Below are 22,546 nucleotides of genomic sequence, written 5' to 3'. Positions count from 1 at the left end.
TGTCCCTTTATTTGATCTTTGTTTGGAATACTTCATTTGTTTTAGAAAGTCATTTTAGTTAAAAGTATCATCATTAAACCAAACTCGTGTAGAGTGATAGCAAAAGTTTTTAAACTTGTGGTTGAAGTGAATGACGAATCAAGGCAATGAACTTCAACAATCTATTTCTCTCAGAGTAGTTGCATAACCACATGCACTGATCCTTTACTAGCTACAAGGCTAGGTTCTATTTTGGTTTTTCATTTGTTCAAATAAAACACTGAAAAGACACATTAATAACTTCAACCATTTCAAATTTAATGAAGCTTCAAGGCAATTCTCCTGATACACTTCCCTGGTGGGCACAATATAGATAGCCTATTGTGTGTCTGTGGGTTTAACAACAAAACATTCTCCTGGCAGATTGGTGATATTTAACCTAGACCTCTAGATATCCAGCTGAAAATTCAAAAACACAGAATGACAAAAGCATTAAAATTGTTTATTTTAAATTGAATTTTGTAAATAAACTGAAAACTTGAACAATATATTGTGGATGTTTCATTGTTCTCTTTTTTTTTTTCTGACAATTTGAGACTTTTGTTTGGTTTCAGTTTGAGGGCAATTTGCAAGGGCTTAATTTGGTTCTAATATTACTGTTAAGATGTTGATAATTGTTGATCCTAACCATGTATGTGCAGTTATTTATACAATTTGTTTGTAAAACAATCAGTTTTTAGTGATAAGCTAAGTGAAAGTGTATTTTCAGATATTTAACTCGTACTGAATATGTGACTGTGATTAGAGATTTAAATATTGCAGCTATAATGTGACAGTTCCATATTTGTACATATGCAAAGAGTTGTGCTTTTGACATTCCAAGTCTGTATGTGAAAGTGTGGTATATACTGTTTTTACTATAGGGAATATCTTTATAAGTATAAAGTATTAATACCTAGAAATAAAAGTACAGTTATTTTCTTTACCAATACAGTGTCTTTGATCATACTTAGTTGCAAATTTGTATGTGAATAATTCATAATGCATAAAGTTTATAAATACGTAATAAGTAATGACAAAAGTGAATGTTAAACCAGAAAATTTTTCATCTGTTTTTCAGGTGAAATATTTGTGAAACTAGAAGATGAAGATGACCAGGGTTGGTGCAAGGGGCGTAAGGACGGAAAAGTGGGATTGTACCCAGCTAACTATGTGGAACTTGTTCATACTTAGACAGTATATTGTTCAGTAGCTTTCTGTTGGCCCTATGGGACCCATATGGAATTCATTCCACTCAGGCTCTTATTCACCACCACCAGTAGCCACAGGCAGTGATCAACTCAAATTTCCCTTTCGCTCGTGTCCTTTAAAAAGTTTTGTGACCCGACTCTCTCTCGTGAAACGTCTTATAGAGAAGTTCCCCAAGTTTCTGCTGATATTTAAAACACCTGTATGTTTGAATTTTTGTGCAGAACTTCTGTAGCTTCTACTTGCCCCACCCCACCCCCAAGGAAAAAAAAAACAAAATCCTCATTGAGAGTATTGGTAGAAATCTAAATAGTGTGGTTATTTAAATTAGGCACTGTCAAATACCAAGAATCATGTAAGAATTTAATCCCAATATTCAAAATGTGCAGCAATATTTTAAGATTGTTTTTTTGTCTTTTTTTTTATATTTTATTGAGGATGGTTTCTTAATGAAACATCAGGTGTTCCAGGGTTGTTGTTATCAAATGAAAACACCTTTAATTTATTGATAAAAACTAATAAATAAATAAATAAAAAAAAAAAAAACCTGTTAATTCACATCTATATTTCAACAGCAGCAAATTTGACATTTTCCGATGTATGAATGTTTTGAATATATTTATAAAATGAGTAGTGCTCATACACAGTGATTATATCCATACCTATAAAGTACCAAGCAGCTTTAATATAATGCAGCTGTGGTCAGAGCAGGCAGTAAAGAACTATCAAGGCAGTTAATCAGTAGAATAACGAGAGATGGTTATTAATTGATTGTAAGACATCTTCATTCATATAGTGATTTTTTTTTTTTTTTTCAGTGAGGCTTTCATACTGTTGTTGTTTGATCATTTTGTATTAATTTGAGTTTTGTATTGGAAGATAAATTTTCTTTGCAAATCATTTAGCTTGTGTAGGTGTATACTTATTCCATCTTTAAAGATAAGGGGTAACTTTTAATTCAGCATAATGTTCATGTGTTATATTGAATGTCTTGTCATTTTTACTATTTTTCATTAGGAGAATTGCTTAAAAGAAAAAAGAGCAAATGGAAAAATATAGTAGATCTGGTGAAAATTGTCTGATATTTTTGTTAGTTATTCTTGCTGTAACAAAGTGAATGGTTTGTTTAGCAGTGTGGTAGATTAAGTCCTTTACATTTATAACTAAAACTGAAATGAAAAATGTCAAGTGTACTGGTATTGTGTTTGTTATTAAAACCACTGTTTTATATTTAATGTTTAACTTCAGTAACAACCAAGATCTTCCTATATGATGCATACATAGTTATTGCTGTGGATCAAAGAGTTAACTGTAACTGATACAGATGGATATTTGGGTAAATTCATAAGTAAAATGCTGATTTTAAATACCTTGTACATGTATGAAATTTAAAAAGATTGTATCTACATTTTGTAAATCGAAGTATGAATGTGTTTTGTTGTGCAGTAAGCAATACTTGAAACAACATGTTAAAATTGTATAGTTTTCTCACAAAATACTTCATGTTATTTCAAAATGAATTTGGCAGAAAGTTAAATTATCCAATTGTAAAACATAATCATAACATTTCTGGGTAACTTTCATGGTACTTATATTAAATGTTATTTACTCAAGTTTAGTATTTAAAATGAAAGTTCTTTAGAAATAAACTTGTCAACAAGAAATTAGAAAACTTAAATATACTGTTGTACAGATATCTTATAGATTGTTGTTAATTGTAACTTGGTAAAAGGTACACAATTTAACATGTGTGGTCTATACTGTATTAATCTAAATGAAATATTTTGAGTGGAATTAAACATTTTTAGAAGATAGAATTGTGTATTTTATTTTATCAGTTTCTAATTGTTTTGTTGTAAAAGAACGTTAGTTTAGTGTTTCACTGAAGAACAAATGCAGCAAATTTTGAACTTTTTTTTTTTTTTTAACAAGTATGTAGGTGACCAATGCAGTGTATTGTACAAAGAAAACTTTGTTTATTTTTTTTCTGGTTGTACAAGTTTGCTGTATGGTTTCAAGATGTAACGTTTGGTTATGGTTATTTTCAGTTACAGATATTTATGATACTAATTTTTATGAAACAATTATTTAGTAAAAGTGAATAATGGAAGATTTGAGTTATTTTGTTCATATTTATAACGTTGTTGGTAATTTGATGCAGTGTGCAGATCCCATCTGTGTTGTGGTAGAACAGTTAAGTTTCAGAAAAGCCAATTTTCTTAAAGCTTTAGCACAGTAGCCTATTTAGCATTAAAATCTGTTGTGAAGAATGTGGTTATGCAATAAATCAAGTCTTTGGATTCATACTGTAATTTTGTCCACTTCTCTTTATTATAAGATTTATACTTTCAGAATTTGGGTAGTCTAAAAACAGTGAAGAAATTTAAAATTTTAGCTAATTTTGCAAAAATTTGAAAGAATATTTAGTGTTACAAGATGCAACACAAAGGAATATTAACTTAAATTGTAAACTTACAAAAACATCAACAGTAGCAGAGACTGGAACATCTTTATTCATTTGAACAAGGCCCTTAGATTCCTAGAGCAGGTACTACTGGCTATAAATAGTTCTGTGGTCTGCCAGAGCCAGGGTATTGCTAATTACTGAGTCTGCTGTCCCATGAAAGAATATCGGTGCAACTCTAGAGATGAAGCAAGAAAAACAACTTAGTAGGACAGTACTGAAACATGGGTTGGGAGTGCAATTTGTAAACCCAACCAAGGTAAGTTTTTGAGGCTTTATTGAACAGTCTACCGTGAGAATGTTTAGGGGCATATAAATATGTGGGAAAAAACAATGGTAAAGGTCACTAAAATTATTACACAGAAGGTAGTGATAAAGGCATCAGATTGACTTCAGCAAACAAAAGATTCCACTTTACAGAGCGAATAATAACCTGCTCAATACAACGGACCAGTATTGAGATATCCAATCTGTTAAATCCACTTGTCTTGGAAGTCCATATGTAGAGGTTAAAGTGTTTGTGGATGGGTGTCTATTGAGACATGACATGTCTTACATACCACGTGGTCAAGAAACTGGATATTTTGTGATTGCAGCTAAAGATATATATGTTAAGATTACTATGAGTATGAAGTTTGGTATTAGCTAAATGTATGGTATTGAATATGAATTATTACAAATTATCTTAGCTGACTGCACTAAAAATAAACGAAGTAAAACTAAAGATTCAAATTATTTTCTGATGTTCTGCGATATGTGAGCCTGCACAACTTCACTAGCACACAAAAGACTATTCCATAACTTTGAATATAATCAACCCGTATTTCAAGATGGACCTTGTACATTCAAAACGCATTAAGTGAAAAAAGCATAAAATTGTCTATGAAAGGTATTGCCTGGTAAGCAATTATTAAAGGAGTTCGTTACCATGTAGAAAACGAAGCCTACGTTCACAGTTCCATCTTGCTGTGTTTATGCATGCAACTTTCTAAATTTGGAGTTCTTTACATACCTATATAAAAATGCCAACTTTGTATAGTGTGGTCAAAGTGATTGGTGATATTGATTTTATTGTACATATTACAGAAACACTATCTCCCATAGGAAATGCCCCATTCTACACAGAATCAGGTCAAGTAACTTGCCAGAAGCAAGTCACAACTACCTTGATTAATAGTGAACCACTGGAAACCGACGCAATTATATAGATAAACATGAAAAGATCAATCTCCAAAAGATATAAAATTGGACTACTTGGGAACTAATAAAACTAAACAAATAGATAATTACAATTGCATAAAACTAAGATGCAGGAATATTCATAACTACGAAACAAGTTCCATAAAACCGCTTACTAGTTTTATGTGATAATTTCAATAATGAGAATGTTTGACAGATAGCTTTACATATAAATAGTTTTTATGACTGTGTGTGTGTTCATAAATCATCATAGGTAGCAATTTACGAGATTTCATTTGTATCCTTGGCCGTGAATTGAAAAATAAGTGGTCCAGTACGAAAAGCGTTTCCGCATATTCTAAATCGATTTGTAAAACTTGGCACATGGTTGCTATAACTATAGTTGTTCTAACAGCGAAAAGGAACGCTCTAGGAGACACAACACAATGTTGGAAGAAACAATTGCAAATACAGTAAACTAAACTAACGTGGCAGGGGTTCAGTTTAGAGAGAGAGAAATCAGAAGAGTTCTCTCTCCAACTGGGGTGTTCAGAAACTTTGTAGTTCCTCTTCGTCCCCTTGCATGAGAAATGTTTTAAAATATCCGTGGAGTTTTAACTTTAACATTTCAAAAAATGGAGTTGTGTATTTGTGAGTGAGAGGAAGGACGGGAGAACTGGACGAAAGCAGCGAAAGTGAAGTGAGCCAGACCTTGGCTCGAGGATGGAGTATCCTGGCGGCTGGCGAATTGATTTCTAAAATTTACTGTGTTTGATTAGATACCCTTGACTGGGTAAACGGCCCTTTTCAGAATGAGGCTGGGACCTACAGGTCCGATGCCAGAGATTTTGCTGTGGGGGGAAACGGGAGTACCCCGAGAAAACCCACTTTCACGGCCTGGGCGCCGAATAATCTACCCAGACCGTGCCCGGAAGTAGCTGGGAAAAAAAAAAAAAAAAACTGATGAACTATGTTGGTGGTAACTTCATCATGAACTTGTTTCCACACTTGAAGCCCATTGGTGCAAGTGAGAAACGTGGTTTTGTGGGGGAACTACTGGCTGTTCTTCGGTGAGTTGTTCTTCGCTGGTCTGTGATGCTTTGTTTCTTCTCGAGATTTTGGTTTGAGTTTTCTGCGTGGAGATAGATTGTTTTTCAGTTTGTGCTGTCGCGTCGATGGTTATCTTCGTAATGGTCTGAGTCTGGCTGGTTGTTGAATTCTGTGGAACTATGATTGAAGTCTGGCAGGAACTGTCCTTTTTCTTTCTTGAACTACTGGAACTTGGCGTGTTGCTAACAATGGGTGTTGTCGTCTTCTGAGTCGGGTTGTCTGAATCCGTCTTCATGTTTCTTCTAATACGGTCTGGACTCGGCGGTATTTTGGTATTTTCCTGTTGGAAGATTTCCGTTGGTTGTTTGCGATATCTGGGTGCTTGGTTTGAACCATACTTGAGTGGTCGTCGATGTGGGCGTTCGGCTCTAAAATGAAATATATGATAATAACAGCCATCTCGTAAAATACAGTCGGCACTGTACTTCGATGTTGTCACTATTTTCATGAAGTGTGTGGGATGATTACTGTTCTTAGAATAAATTCGATGAACTGCGTATACCTTGGCTTGTATTTGAGGTTCTATGGTTTGTCTAATTTCTTCTGGTTGAATTGATGGGTCGACGCCCCTGAGGAATACAGAATAAAGATTGACTGGACTTTTAGTAGGGGAACAACTCACTTCAAATTCAGTGTTCCATGGCTGGCACAGATAGGTTTGGTCTGCAGTAGTGGCTGGTTGGATGAGAATTCCTCCCCGGCGTAAAATACGGGTCCTGAACGGTTCGATGGTTGCCCCAGGCTTGGCTCGGGCGATCAACGTGGCGACTTGGTTCGGCAGTAAGCCGTCGACGATTACAGGCGGCACTAACGGCCTGACTGGCGAGGATGAACGTTTCGTTCTGAATAGCATATTGGCACGTATGACTTGCTCAGTGACTAGCTCAGGTCTCCAAATACAGTAAAATCTGTCTGAGCCGGAAATATCAAAATTTGTAGTATTATAAAGCGCCATCTATATAGCGGATCTACCTCAACAATCAACAAGTAGGATTAAAACCCGAGTAAGCTGGAAGAAATGTGTTTGATTAAATATTAATAAATTCTTGTTTAATTAATATTTTTTTTAATAATAATAAATTATAGGATATTTTGTGACAGTAAGTATTGGTTAAATATATTCTGTTCTTTTCTCTGCTGTCATTATTCCGGAGATCGCTAATCGAAAGAACGACTGACTACTTTTGGTCGAATTTGCTGATGGAAAACTAGAAAATCATGGGTAATAAGTAAAAGTGAAAATCAGCGCTGTTTCAAAAATTTAAGAAAAATCAACTTTCTGTGGAATGGAAAGCGAATAATAAAGTGTGGATGACAAGTGTTATATTCGAGGAATCATTGAACAAATAAAACAAAAGAATAGAAAAAGAAAATAGAAATATTAGTTTTCTTAGATAATGCAACTTCTCACCCAAAAGATCAACTTTCAAATGTTTGTTTAATCTGTCCATAATGTTGATCGAGCACAGATTCGATTAAGTCCGCCTGTTTCGGCCAGGTTGTTAGAGTGATCGACTCGTAATTCGAGGATCACGCGTTCGAATCCCCGTCTCAGCAAACATGCTCGTCTTTTCAACCGTGGGACGTTATGATGTACGGTCAATCCTACTATTCATTGGTAAAAGAGTAGCCCAAGAGTTGGCGGTGGGTAGTGATGACCAGCTGCCTTCCCTCTGGTCTTGAACTGCTAAATTAGGGACGACTAGCGCAGATAGCCCTCGCGTAACTTTGCGCGAAATTTAAAACAAACCAAGTCTTTCTACCTCCATAGACAACATCTGTTCTATAGCCACTAGAGAAAGAAATTACACAATGTATAAAATTAAAATACAGAAAATTTATGCTTCAGCATATTATTGAAAACATAGACGAGTGTAAGAGAGCATCTGAAATCACCATGAAAATTAACGTGTTAGATGCAATTGCATTTTTAAGTCATTCAATCAAATGCGTGATAAAGTGCTTTCGAAACTGTGGATTTATTCTTGATAATGGCAGAGATTCTGGAGAAGTTGTTTGTTATGACGATTCTAGTGAAATCCAAACTGATTGAGAAGATTGATGCAGATGATTCTCTGAACGCGAAAAGTTTTGTGAACGTTAACAAATATGTTTTAACAGAAACTGATGAAATTGATTTAAAATTTGTAATAGAATCGCAAGATGGCAACAGTATGAGAGATTCAGAAGATGAACAAAATGGAAAAGATACTGAGGAAATATAAATTCCTACATCATCGCAAGTGTTAAGTTATATTAACACTATGAAATTGTATGCAAAAATAAAGGTGGAAAATGAACTTCATGAAAAGGCCGTAGAACTGGCGTTCTCTTTTAACCGCATGAGAAAGTCTATTAAGAAAACGAAACAATTGAAATTGATCACCTTCTTCAAATAAATTTGATTAAGATTTTGGTATTATCGAGTAAAGTACAACATAAATATTTAATCGACAGTTCAGCCTGTAAAGGATCATTAATTCCCTTAGCTTTTAGCAGTCAGTTAACTTCAATAATACCATCAGACCCTACTTGGATAAACTTCAAACAAATTAACTATAGTTTCAATCGACAGCTTAAAGCTCCTGATTATTGTTTGTTTGTTTGTTTTTTGGAAATAGTTTCATCATTTAGACGTGCCGTTAAAAAAATATTTTTGTTTAATTTTTTGAAACATTTTTTCTCTTGGTTTATCTGTGTTTTTCTATGTGGAAGGTAGCTTGCGCCGCCTAGTCCGTGAAAATGTCTTCGGTCATAAAAGGTGAATACTTGTTTTTCAAAAAATGTCATCTTAGTTCATAGAGTATAGTATTTTCCCTCCAGAAAGCAATCATTTATTTTTAATTTTCTAATAACTGCATATTTCTTGTAAGTTTTTATCAATTATTAAATTAATATAAAGAAAATGTGTACATCTCTTGTAATTTAAATGTTTCAGAATGAATTTATAAAAGTCATTAATTACGCTAACAGAAAACATAAAACTCTTCTCATCGAAAAACTACGATCACAGATGAATATGGATAAACGATGGTGGCTACAACTCCGGATTAAGGAATGGGCTTACCGGGCTGAAGCCCAGAGCCTCACACTAATTAGGGGACCTCAAGCTATGACTATAAATGTATTGTAGGTGGAGGTTCTGTCTCGAGGGGACGTCTATAAGTTTGAAAAGCGTAGGGCCAATAAAACCCTTAATCTAACCTTGAGTGGCTATAATTATTTCATTTCTTTCATCTTAATTTGAGTTACTTCAACCAGTAACTTAGAACTTTGGTTAGCAATAGGTAGCAATTTAGTTTATTATTTCAACAATAAATTTTACCACTTAATTAATATGACAACTCCAATATAAATTGGATTACATTTTATTTAAAGCAATTGGAGATTTGTACTGTCAGTTACGGCTTTTGTTTTAGTGGAACACTCCTGAAGAAACTGTAAACCGAAACACTGAGTGTCCAACTAAATAAAATGAATAAATGTTGTGTTATAAGGTCCTTTATCACTAGTATTAAAATATCATTTAATTTGCCACCTATTACCGAGTTACCCTTTTCCCATATTATTATTTTATCTATCTAATTTTGATTAAAAAAAAAAACTACTTCAGTGCCTTCTACAAATTTTTTTCTCATCGTCATAAGTGCTTTACGTCCTTTGAAATCAAAAATATATTACTGAGTGTAACTGTTACCTGATAATGACCCATATAATGTATTCATTAAAATAAAAAATTCACTATTATAAAAGGCGCTGTTCTTGTAATTTTTCTCGCCAAACATTTATTTTTATTTATTTGACATGATTTATATAGTCCACAGCGACAGTATGCGGAAATAAATGGAAACTTTATCTTCGAACACGCTAAGTTTTTCCCTTTTAAAATCATTATTGAAAGTAGAAGGTTGAGTGGAAAGTTTTTCGGGTCAGAAATTAATTATTTCTTGTGCTAGTTCAGTTTTTTATTTATTTGTATTTAAGTGAATTAGCATGTTTTTATTTATTTGTATAATATTACTAAAACAATAGTAATTAAAGTAATAAATTTCATTTTACATCTATTTTAAAATGAAGCATTAGGCTTAAGATATGAATTGTAGGCCTAAGTTTGAAACACGTTTTTAAAAGATTAAACTTAGGCTTAAGATTCTAATGGCATTCGTATCATTAGTTCTAGATTATTTTGAAGAGAATTAAGTTGAATACAGGCAGCCAATTATTGTAACACATTTGGTACAAAACTTTAGAGATGGTTATGATCCTACATTTTCGAACGCTTCTCGTGACGTGGGAATATACCCGACTAAAAGTAAAATATTTGTTTTTTTTTTCTGTACTCTTATAAATAAAATAATTTACGGTGGTCTTTATAAAAATTAACATTAATATTATAAATATTATTTTTGTATAGTTTTCAATTGTGATCTTGGGCAAATTTCTTTACTAAAAACTTTCAGTAGTAATTTTGCCTCTTTAAAATGTAATAGTAGGGAATGCTAACTGTATGATTAGCATTCCATATAACCAAGTAACTTCTAAATATAATTGAGTTCTTAAAACAAGTTACTAGATTGTTTCCTACATTTTGCTGTTAACTTTGTGATTTTTTTAATTCAGGGACGTCCAGAGAACTTTCAATTTTGTGGTTGTACTTATAATAATTAGACTGATCTTGGAGTTCTTAGGTGAGATTTTTGGGAACTTTGCCCTCCCAGTGTATTGTCTATATAGCAGAGGTGCAGACAAATAATGCTCCAAATGGGAAATGTTAGTCTGTACACTTGCCTGCTGTATAGATTTACATTTATAAGGATTGACTGTGCATTTCTAATGAACTTTTGCTGTTTGATACATGTAAAAAAGATGAAGAGTTGTATATTCAACTGGATTAGTAACAACTAAAAAAGACCCAAACTTTCCTTCTGTTTAACACCCAGTCAAACTACTGAAAAGGAGAAAAGAGAAAGCCAGTTATATTACCAATGGTAAGAAAAATCAAATACAGACTACTCCAACAAAAGATGCCAGGTAGGAATCTGTAAACTCAAGTACCAAGATACAAATAGTAGCAGAAAAGAGTATTATGCTGAAAGTTACCAACTGCAGAACAGAGGAAGCTGTGACAGCCAAAGTCTGGCTATAATTATATGTGCTCAGCTCATTTTAGGCTATGTAATTGTTTTCTTATGATTTTTTTGATATGAGGTAATTGTACACGTCTGGATGCTGGTAGGAACAAGAATCAAGCCCAGCTTTATGTATCTCTAATGCCTTGGTCAACATCTTATCCACTTATTGATAAAACATTGCAATTGATAAGTTGACAATCAAACAATAACATATGAATGATGATTGAAGAATTTGCACAGCAGTAACATATATGGTAGATGTATATAAATTGTGTATGTGTTGCTGTACTTGGTTTTCTGTTGTGTGCCCTTTTGTCAAGATGGCAGTCATGTTACCAGGTGAAATCATGGCTGTGACAATACACTGACTTGAAGTATGAAAAGTCTTGTGTACTACCTGCTCTTTTGAAGCCTCTTCTATTGGAACTGGTTTATTTCAGTGCTTTTAAGAAGGATACCTAGGTTTTGTTCATCTATACATTAGCTGAATGTAGAAGGCTTGTTTTATTCAATCTTACTTGTGTTTGGTTCATGTCCCATTATTATTACTTCAGTTTATTGTATGATTTTGTTCTCTGGCATGATGGGTTTTTTGCAAGACTTAAGAGCTGAAAATTAGTGGTTTCCTAATCATTAGGGTCATTTATAGATGATATTCAAGGAATTGATTGTTACATCAGCAGAGAAAAAATGTATAATGCTAATAATCTGGTTTTGATGCTTGTACTGTTCATAGTACAAAAAGCCTTAACAGATGTTATGGTAATTTTTCATTTACATGGATAGTAGATTATCTTCAATAATGATCAAGTTTAATTTAAAATAATAATGAAAAGTTTTTTAACAGCAATAAACTGATTACTGGATAGTTGTAATAATTAGAAATATCAATTTTGATAATATTAATTGATTTAATCTTAAATTTGATTGATATTTATATTTGAGACTTAACTAATATAATTACTGCTTGCAGGCAATCAGTCTTATTACCTATTACTATTGCAGGTACATTTGTGTGTATATCATACTTCTGAATTTTTACTTTTGTTGGTCTTGTGAGTAATTTATAAGGAATGTTTTAAGTGATGGTATCTTCTGTCCACGAGGAGGATGTTTAGTTTTTCATATGTTCCGTGATACAGTAACAAACATTTCTGCTATCTAATTGTAACCAACATTGAGATAATTATAACATGTCAATTCTGATGCCAGATATTGTTGGACAGTTGATATATCCTAATCAGTTGATGGAACTTCATTGATATTGGTTACCTTACCTGTTGTTTAAAAGTTTTATGTAATACACATTAAGGCAACCAAAAATTACAGAATGTAACTGAAGAAAGATATAGTAATCGTAATTACATGCAATTTAAAATGAACATATAACCAAACAGGAAAAAAGATTACAGAAAATATTCTAGGGTAAATTGTTTTAATTGTATATTTTCTGCTTTAATATATTTATTTCGGTTCTTTGAAATGTATTTAAAAACTAATAGCAATTTTGATTATTTACCATTAAGAGAAGTTTTTGTGTGATATGTTAAAATGTTCTATTTAAATTTATAAGCTGCTTTTTTCTCTCCTCAGCCATAATGTTGATTCCTAAAAAGAATCGTGTTGCAATTTATGAATATCTCTTCAAAGAAGGTGTCTTGGTAGCAAAAAAAGATTTTCATGCTCCCAAACATCCAGAGCTTGAAACTGTTCCAAATCTTCAAGTCATTAAAGCTCTCCAGTCACTAAAATCCCGTGGATATGTAAAGGAGCAGTTTGCATGGCAACATTATTACTGGTATCTTACTAATGAAGGAATTCAGTATCTTCGAGATTTCCTCCACTTGCCACCAGAAATTGTACCCTCTACTCTTAAACGCCAGCCACGACCAGAAACAGCAAGACAGAGGCCCAAAGGTAGAATTCCTATAATATATTACACTGTAATCTTTTCAAATTTAATGTTTATTCTGGATTTACAGTGGTGTTTTTAGGAGAGGGAGATTTTAAGTTTCAAACCTTCTCAATAATTATCTGTGGCACCTTTAGCAGAAATAAGAAAATTTAAACTGTACCTATTTTAATAAAGCTCTTATTAATTCTGGTATTAATAAATTCCCTCTATGGAAGTATGTTAAAACAAAATTTAGTTGAAAACCTGCTGTACACTTCATATGGAAACTTATATTGCTCATCAGAGGCAAAGTACTTTTAATATTATGTTGTTTTTGTTCTCTGTACATTAGGTAAACCACAAACTGCAATTTTTAGTCATTGATATATTTTTGTAATGTAAATTCTGAACAGAGTGCATATTTTTGTACGTTTGATACCAGTTGGATTTTGCCCTAAGTGTAAAAAAAATACTATATATATTGGAATTCTAATTTTTTTGTGTCATTATAGTGAAATATTGTGTGATTTTGTGTTCAGTTAAACAGGTTCCATTTAAAATGTCAAACACCATTCTGCATTTCAGAATACATGAAATATTTTCTGTTATCACTTTTTATCTATTATATATGTAGGATAATTCCGAGTATTGTTTTTGAGAAATTTTGAAATAAGACTTGTTTTAAAAGTGAATGTGATTTATATTTTCATTAAATGTTACTTTTTAACTCATCAGGTCCAGCTGAACAAACTCCTCGACCACAGGCTGATAGAGAAAGTTATCGTCGTGGTCCTGGTAAGTAATTGTTTGATAGTATCAGTGTTTCAATTTTTTTAATTTCTTGTAAATATTATATATTATATGGAATGATAAGATTTAATGAAAAAATATTTACTAAACTAATACATCAATTTAATTTGTATGGATCTTTCTAAGACCTGTAGAGAGAGAAACATTTTGGGTAAAAAAAATTTTTAATTGAAGTGTGTACTGCACACCCCTTAATTTTTTTCCCATTCAACTTTCATGAAACTTAAGATGAACCTGCTAAATATATCGTTTTGGCTTTAAGAACTCGTATAACTTAATATTTTTATAAAGTTTCTTCTTATACAGTTTTCAATGTTTTTTACTTTAACCTTTTCAGATAGGAAAAGATCATGTCACTGCATTTGTTGAGACACATTCAAAATTTTATGAATTTGTCATTGAGTTTGATATAAAACTGTAAATTGTAATTCAAATTTTCATATTATATAATTTCTTAAAAATAAATATTGAAAAAACACCTGAAGATTGATTTTTGTGCATTGTGGTATGCTTAATGCATTACTGGTTCAAATTAGATGTTTCTGGTGTTAAAATACTGTCGTTAGCTTTATACAAATTAGGAACTCAAATAAAATGCTAATGACAAATTACAGTATAAAATGTTTTATCTTTTCTGTTTGCTGAGGTATTGCTCATGTACTGAATAAAATTCAGTGGTCCAGCTCATCTCTTTCCAATTTTGGAACATTCCCTTATATACGCTTCTGTATCTTACGTGAATAACTAGTCAGAAGCTCAGAATTCCCCATTAGTGGCTTTCTCAGCCATTTTCAAATATAATGGAGTCTTTTCTTCCTTTAAGACAAATCTTTATTCTGGTAAGTTGAGCCATTAGCCTGTTTGAAATTTCATTTTTTTTAAAGCAAAAATACAGCTTAGTTACTAAACTTGGTAAATTATAATGGATTAATGTAGCAATTTATGATTTTTGGTATTCAGGTGTATATATGAAGCCTAAAAAATATTCTTTTCACATCCATGTGTGAAGTTTCAGCTTACAAGTCACTTTGTATGTATGTATATCTTCAAAATTTTATAGGCTGAGTGAAGATTACAAGTATTTTGTATACAAAAAATTAGATTTTAATGAAATATTTTTACTAAATATATGTTTGTGAAAATAGTCTTTTGTTACTAGTCTGCATACAATGTGATTTCATGTTATGAATAAATAAAAAACTATTCTTAGTCCCTAATACCTTGAATATTTTGTAATTTCTAAAATGTTTTAAAGGCTTGTTTTTAGTAAGATTTTATATTTTATTCTCTATACTCTATGTAGGGTATGTCATTTGACCAACCTTATAACCATCATAAACTTGGAGATAAATATAAATTATGCTTTTTTTGTTCTAAAATAACTACATATTATAACATGAACATGCAAATGTTTAATTCAAGTAGCTTAAGTCTCATAATGTTATATATTGACATGTATATTTATTATTTTTTATTATATTGATCATCCAGTCACATAACTTGCATTGATGCAGTGTATGTACACTTGTTATGTATCCAGTAATATAAAACTGACCAAAAGTCTTCCCTGTCTTGGTTGTGTTTTAGTGGTCTAGTATTTTGTAATATACAATCACATTTCAATTACTATACATTATATTTGTATGTATATAGAGTATTAGTATTTAGAAATAAATTATTAAACTTATTTTTCTTAATACATAAATCAAGAAATAAAGCAAAAAATCCTTTTCTTGTCATGATCTTTGTACTAGGTTGTTGCTGGACATAGGCTGCTAAGCCTTTTAAAATTTTGAGTGTGGAAAATATCAATTTTTTTTTTTAGGTTTTACATATACAGTTGAGTAAACAAGATACCATAAATAACTATACTGATACCACAGAATTCCATCATAATTTATTAAGCTCAGTAACTAAGATGTATTTAGATATTAGAAAATGTGAAACTTTGAGCAGACTAAAATGCAACTTCTTAATCTTTATTCAGAAGAATGTGGTATCCTTTTCACAGATTAAAATGGCTGGGAAAACCACTAGTGGACATTTTAAGTTGTCAATTAGTTGTCGTTTATTGATGTAAGTGTATACGAGGGACCATTTTCACAAATGGAAAGAGGCCCACTATGTTTGATTCAGTACGTGAGCCATATCTCAGCAATATAAAAAGATATGAGGTTCTTATTTATATTCTAGCTTGTCAATATTATTAATTTGAGTTCCTAATTTGTATAAAGCTATAAACTTTGTATTTTGACATCACAAACATCTACATTTAACCAGTGCTGCATTCAGTATACCACATGACTCACTAAAATCTATATTTAGGTGGGTTCTTTTAATATTTATTTTAAGTTAAGAAATTAACTCGTAAATAATATTAAACTGTGAATTATAATCTACAATTTGTTCCATACATATTGACAGAAATTTATAAAATAGTAGTTAAATAAAATTCTGAATGCAAGTTGACAAATGTGATGACAATGACAGTGATTCATTGTGAAGGGGTTATTTCAGACATTTGTTTTCATGTTTAGTTTGTAGTCATTTAAGAATGAAAAAGGCATAGTTTATATTTATTCCATAATTTTGTTTCATGGTGTCATAATATTAATCAAATCAACTGAACCATGTAGATTCATTAGTCAAAAGTAAAAGATAAAATGTAGTTTTTCTGTTAAGAAACATTTGATAATTATCTGGACATTATATAGTTTTCACATGTGACATTCAAAATTTTCTTATTCATAAAAGTTTAATCTTAAAATGAAAATTAGTTTGCACATTGAATAAGCAACATCTGTAAAAGAAAAGATATTTGAAAACACAACTTAACAAACCTTTAAGACAAAATAAAAACTAATCTGATATTTTTAGCATGAAAGTCTTGTAATGTTTACTGATAACCTGCCAAATTTCACGAACATATGCTAACAAATTTAAGTTATGAAAATTGTAACAAGCACTAAATGGTTTTGAGGTTGGTTTCAGAGCCAGTGCTGAAAGAATTGAAGCAATTCATTTCATTGTGGAATTCTTTTTATTATTAAAGTTGCACCTTATCCAGTGAATTTGATAAATTTTCATTAACACATTTGTTTTGTAGTCATTATCACTTTGTTATAATTCTTCAAAAAAAACCTTAAACTGACAAATTTACGATTGACTTAAGACCTGATTTTTTAGTGTTGTTAGGTCAGACTAGGTGACTAATTTTCCAAACAGTGTTCTTGATTGAAATAAGTATGTATTGCTTTCAATAAATCTTGTGTGCATTTTTTGGATATGATACACATAATAATATTTAATAAGTAAACATTCTAATAACTGAATTTTGTCTTTGCTACCATGCTTTTTAAATTGATTAAGGCTTACATAATGTCTTTTCATGGAAGAAAAAATGCAATAGATTCCAAAAATATTAAAAAGTAGTATTTATATTTCAGTTTTTTTGTTATAAAGTCTAAAAAAATTGTTTTGGAAAAGTTTTAAAATCTATCTCAACAGATGAAATATGAAGATAGGAGGTTAAAACTTGTGTTAAATCTGGTTATATAATTTTTAAGATAAGAGTTCTACTTTCTACAGGGACAAAAGTGCTCTACATTTGTTTCATTTAGAACAGACTTTAGTTTCTGACTTTCTCTGAAACAATCGATAATGAAATGGTTTTTAGTTATCCTGGTAATAACTTCAGTAGTGCCAACCATAAATTATCAACTACATATCTTTTGTCTCACCTTGTATATTCAATTTTTTGATTGATTGCTTGGTTTGTGGAGCTGCCAAAATAAAGATTCATACCTAAGTTTGTAGTGTGTGTTTTTATATCTTTTGACCTTCATTTTATCTTTAATATATATTCATGGTTACTCTCAGGTATCCTAATATAGGGAAATTAATGACATTGATTTATGTTATAGAAAGTTACTTTTTAAAATACTGGTAAGATATATGTGCAAAATATAATAGTTTGCTATTTTACCCTCCTGTATTGATAAGCAGAGTGGGAATATTTTAATGATGGGGGTTGCAGATACTTAGCAGTATGAATTTTTATGAATCCACATTCCTTCTCACAACTGTCATTCTTTTCTGTGAGTGGCACTTCTGTTATTTTATTAACAAATCTTTGAGTCATTATCAACCAAAACTTGTCAATGAAATTCTAAGGTTACCATTCTGTCTTTCAAGTTGCCATGACTTTATTCTTGTCTCTCAGTTGTAAAAAAATGCTGCAAGTTTTATTTGCAAATAAATGTATGTAATAAGTTTCAGAAAATGGGTTTCCACACATTTTGTGTCTGGGAACAACTAGTTTTAATTTGTTGGTGAGCAGTTGCTATTGATTTTGTATAGCCTTATAAAAAGTTCTCTAAAAATCTTTCACAATAAAAAAATATATTCCCAAATAAATGTATTTAATTAAAGGTGGAAATTGATTATCCATGATTTAAAATTCTCAGTTCTTTATCAAAAGAAGTATACACAGCCAAAACTTTATAGACAGTGGTATTTTCACAGATATATTTTTATTTGTAGGGGCACCTGATAAGAAAGGAGATGTGGGAGTTGGGGCTGATTCCAAAATGGAATTTGTAAGTATTTAAACTTATTTGGTTGTCCATAGAATATATAATTGATTTTGTTTTCAAATACATTTTATAACACAAACAATATATCAAACATTAGAATAAAATGTTCAAAAAGTAATAAATTCAAGTATGTTTCTATTGTACTGTAAATAGGTTTAAAAATTCTTTTACTTCTTAGAGTGGTTGTGTTTTTCTCAACAGATTTCAAGATTTATTTTCAGGTTACTGGCTATGAGAGCCAATAGAAAATAAACATGTCCAGTAGCAATGTGAGAGAATAACAGACATATCTTGAAAGATATGGAAATAGGTTGTGCTATTGATTTTGCAAAGGTATATAGTTGAAGCAGGGTGACTGATATTTAAATTTTATATTCTGGATTGTCAATATCCTTAGTGTGTGTATTTAATTCATTTGACACTGAAACACAAGGGGAGAAATCAGAGTGGTAGATAAATTGCATGACATGGAGTTCAATACCAGGAGCTTGTATAAATATTCCCTTTTGAAATTAAGAATTAAAACTTGGAAAATATGAAAGTTTGAATTATAAACTTGGGTTTTCATGCTAAGCATATTAAAGAAGAAAAAAAAAGAGAAGGTTATGCCCACTTTGTCTCCTTATAATCAGAAGGTTAAGTCTAGGAAATATAATCTTCATTTATTCAAGTGAAATTTTTGTCCAATAGCAATTCTTTTAGTTACAAATGTTACAGGTACGCATCAAGTAGACATTGTAAACAGTTAATATAATTAGTGCTTCTCTCTCTCTTAACAAGTGGTTTGGTGTAATCTAATTCTTAATAAACACTGGTAGTTAAAGTATGAATTTTGTGCATGTATTACAAATTATATTTGCCAACCATGACTATTTTAATAGTAGCTTGTCAACATGTTAAAACAGTTCTCTTTTTAACTTGATTGTCAGTTATGATATCAACAAGAAAAGTCCCATGATTAAAAATACCCTTCTATCTGCTCTGGGTGTTCTTCTAATCTTCTTAGTTAAGATTAGCCCTTGTTTAGTTTTTTTATGAGAATTAAAAACCATCAGGCAAAATGTTTAACATCACTCTCTGAAAAATTGGTAGAATTTCCTTCCCCTCCTTATTTCTAGACATATTTATTAGGAAAATTATATACAAACCTGCAAACAAACCTAAAGGAAACCCTGCATCCAAATATCAACATAGCTAAATTTGAAGAATGAAGAAGCTTGTGTTGGTACTTAAGTTACGACAGGCACATGGATATGACATCACTAAAAGATATTATGAACATTGAAAATATCGGTATGCGAACATATGTTTGTTGTGGTACCCTGGATTAATGTTTTTTAATTTAATAAGAATTTTCAAATATTATTAGTTATCTTTCATTATCTAATTTTTCTAAAAAACTGGTATAAAACAAATTTCTGCTCTAAATTATTTGCTCTATTTTTTCTGAAGTTTTTTTTTGTCTGTTATTACAACATATATCTGGTAGGATGCAGCTCTTAAAAAACACTATGTATCTTTATGCCTTGTGTGTATATATATAATTGTATTGACTAGGGGTGTGTAGTTACTCTGTATATTTAACTCTGCATATCCACTTACAATGGATATTGAAACCATGTTTTGACATTAAAAATTGTTTGTCTTCTTGTGAGAATAATCATTATTTGTGTTAACTTCCCACCCAGTAAACAGATTGGTCAAATGTAATATGTTAGCACATTCATAGTTCACTAATCACCCAACTTTAGTCATGACTAATATTCTAATAAAAATGACTAGAAACATCACACCATTCCTAAATTTATTTTTGTTGTGTGGATGTTATTTTGTTTTTGAATATGCAAAGTAAACAAAACTTGTGTTTTACCAACTGTACATTTAACATAAAAAAGAGGCTTGTCATGTAAACTGGTAGGTGTAGACAGTGTTTTAAGTAAAGGTAAATAAATTAAAGAATATTTGTTGTAAACTGAATGGTATTTTAATGTGTTCATTAGATTCTTGTACTTTTGTTAGCTTTTTGTGTCATTTTAATTTTGCTTCAAAGTTTACTTATTATTTTACTAATCAAGGAACACATACTCATGATTGTTTAGTTTTCTCTATTGATTTGACACCTGGTGTTTTGAAAAACATATCCTGCTGTTGTCATTATTTGATTGTTTATGAAGAAAAGCTAAAGAGTAATTTTTAAGTCCCCAGATATAAACCATTCATTATAATTCTTTTTGTTTCTTTGCAGAGAGGTGGTTTTGGCCGAGGAAGGGCTCCTCAGTAACAATAAAAGTAAAATGTTGAGAAAAGCTCTGTTTATGAAATAAATCTTTCTAACAAAGTATTTGTGGTCTGTGATCTTTTTGTTATAAAGAACAAAATATCACTAAACAACCTTTTGAAAGTCTGAAATAAGTGTAAGTGTTTAAACTATTGGTATTTTCACAAAATTATATAGCAATTAATTGGTTACTACTCAGTGAAACAGAAAACAATTATTTAAAAAAATGTTTTTAACAAAAACTAAAACTGCCACAATGGCATAATGAAAAGACAGTAATTCTTTCCTTTGTTCCTAGTCTTTGAGAAATGATTATTCTTAGCCTTTAATATTCAAAGATTGTCACTTGCTGTTGAAATCTCGTTTATATGTATATATACAAATAAAAGGCTGATTTAAAGTTAGTAAATATTGAGTATTCTAATGGTCCTATGAATTTCATAATTATAAAAAAGAAAAAAAAACTTGTGTTGAAAACATTATTTGGGCCTTAGAAACAAATTACAGTAGCAGATAACGAATCAGATTTTCTTTGTATTGATGAATGAAATCGTTTTGCCCAAATGTAAGTTCTAAAGGTCTCCCATACGATAAAAGGAATTTCTGAACAGTGCTTATTGAGTAGTTTGCAACTTAGCAACTTTCATTATCAAGTATCATCTGTGACTTTGTTATTCAGTAACAGCTACTAGGTCCAAGCAAAAAACATTCTGTGATCTAATAGAAAAGGTTCATCTTCAGTTACTCACTGCACTAGTAATTTGCCTTTTGAATAATTGTTAGAACTGTAAACGAACGGTAACTGAAAGTTTCCGTTGCAATGGTGATGTTTCGTTGTCTTATTGCTATCAAGATTGATGTTTTATTGTGATTAGTGGATCAAAATGTTCAGAGTTTTAGATGGGATGCTATGAACATAGAACATTTGAGTGTGCAAATGTTGTTGAAAAATAATATTAACAACTATTTACATCTTTAAGTGTTACCTCTAACAGTCCACCTGTCTTGCCACATGTAAATCTTAAAAACCCATGCAGTATATACTACTTGAAAAAATGAAGTGTTGGTAAAAAAACAAAGTGAAACTGCTACTGTAATTTAATCAAGACTAAACTAGTTAAAGTAAATGAGAAGAAAGGTTCTGTTTAAAATATAACGTCTGATGTCATTAACTTTGACACTAACATTTATAAGCTACATTTTATTCTTTAGTTGTTTTTTTAAATACAAGTTTCCTACAGATCTGTTTAGTCCAAGACCTCTTGAACATTTTCTTCTTTACGTGATCACGTCATTTTCTATTGACTTTCCACACGACTTCGTATGCGAAAGTTCAGTATCTTTATGTCCATTTAATTTTTTATCAAGGAACCAACTTATGGGTTATGTTTAGAGTATATTAAACGATCAATGTTGTCATAGATGAATTATTATAGGCTGGTGGTTTTGTTGTGTGTTGTTTAAATAGCACATTCAGGGTCGATGTGTATAAGAAAAGTGGTTTCTGGAGGCTTAGTGTCTTCAAAGAAACCGTTCCTCACTGCCATTATTCTCCGTACTTCAACATTACACGGTATTAGTAGACTTGCACGCTGCTTCGAATACGTGCTGTAATATGGTTATCGTTTTTCCTTGTAGGCACGACATGGCTAAGTGTTTAAAGCACTCGCTCGTAACCCGAGGGCCATGAATTCGAATCCCCGTCACACTAAATATGCCCTTTTAGCCGTGGGGGTGTTATAATGGTACGGTCAATCGCACTATTCATTGGTAAAAGAGTAGCCCAAGAATTGGCGGTGGTTGGTGATGACTAGTTGCCTTACCTCTAGCCTTACACTGCTAATTGAGGGACAGATA

The 22,546-nt window shown here is 31.3% G+C and overlaps 2 protein-coding genes across 8 annotated transcripts in view; both read left to right on the top strand.

Moving 5' to 3' along the window:
* Positions 1-3,539, top strand: part of LOC143247403 (protein kinase C and casein kinase substrate in neurons protein 1-like) — a 77,885-nt gene extending 74,346 nt beyond the window's left edge. For all 6 annotated transcript variants that reach the window (XM_076495440.1, XM_076495437.1, XM_076495436.1 and 3 more), the window contains one exon: positions 1,100-3,539. In XM_076495440.1, coding sequence (XP_076351555.1) covers positions 1,100-1,212 — 113 coding nt within the window. In that variant the 3' untranslated portion in view covers positions 1,213-3,539. The remainder of the gene's footprint in view (positions 1-1,099) is intronic.
* Positions 3,540-9,770: 6,231 nt separating this feature from the next.
* On the top strand, positions 9,771-20,752 carry LOC143247402 (small ribosomal subunit protein eS10-like). Of its 2 annotated transcripts, none has more exons than XM_076495434.1 (5): positions 9,771-9,908; positions 12,706-13,029; positions 13,742-13,801; positions 18,359-18,414; positions 20,657-20,752. In XM_076495434.1, exons 2-5 carry the CDS (start codon positions 12,711-12,713, stop codon positions 20,690-20,692), a joined length of 471 nt encoding a protein of 156 aa, XP_076351549.1. In that variant the 5' UTR covers positions 9,771-9,908; positions 12,706-12,710; the 3' UTR covers positions 20,693-20,752. The 2 variants fall into 2 exon arrangements, with proteins under 2 accessions (XP_076351549.1, XP_076351550.1); XM_076495435.1 differs by having other exon boundaries at positions 9,858-10,292.
* Positions 20,753-22,546: the final 1,794 nt, after the last annotated feature.

This window comes from Tachypleus tridentatus, chromosome 3 (genome assembly GCF_004210375.1).
Source record: "Tachypleus tridentatus isolate NWPU-2018 chromosome 3, ASM421037v1, whole genome shotgun sequence".
NCBI lineage: Eukaryota > Metazoa > Arthropoda > Merostomata > Xiphosura > Limulidae > Tachypleus > Tachypleus tridentatus.
Note: the sequence above shows the minus strand (reverse complement) of the source record. Positions and strands in the feature narration are given on the sequence as shown.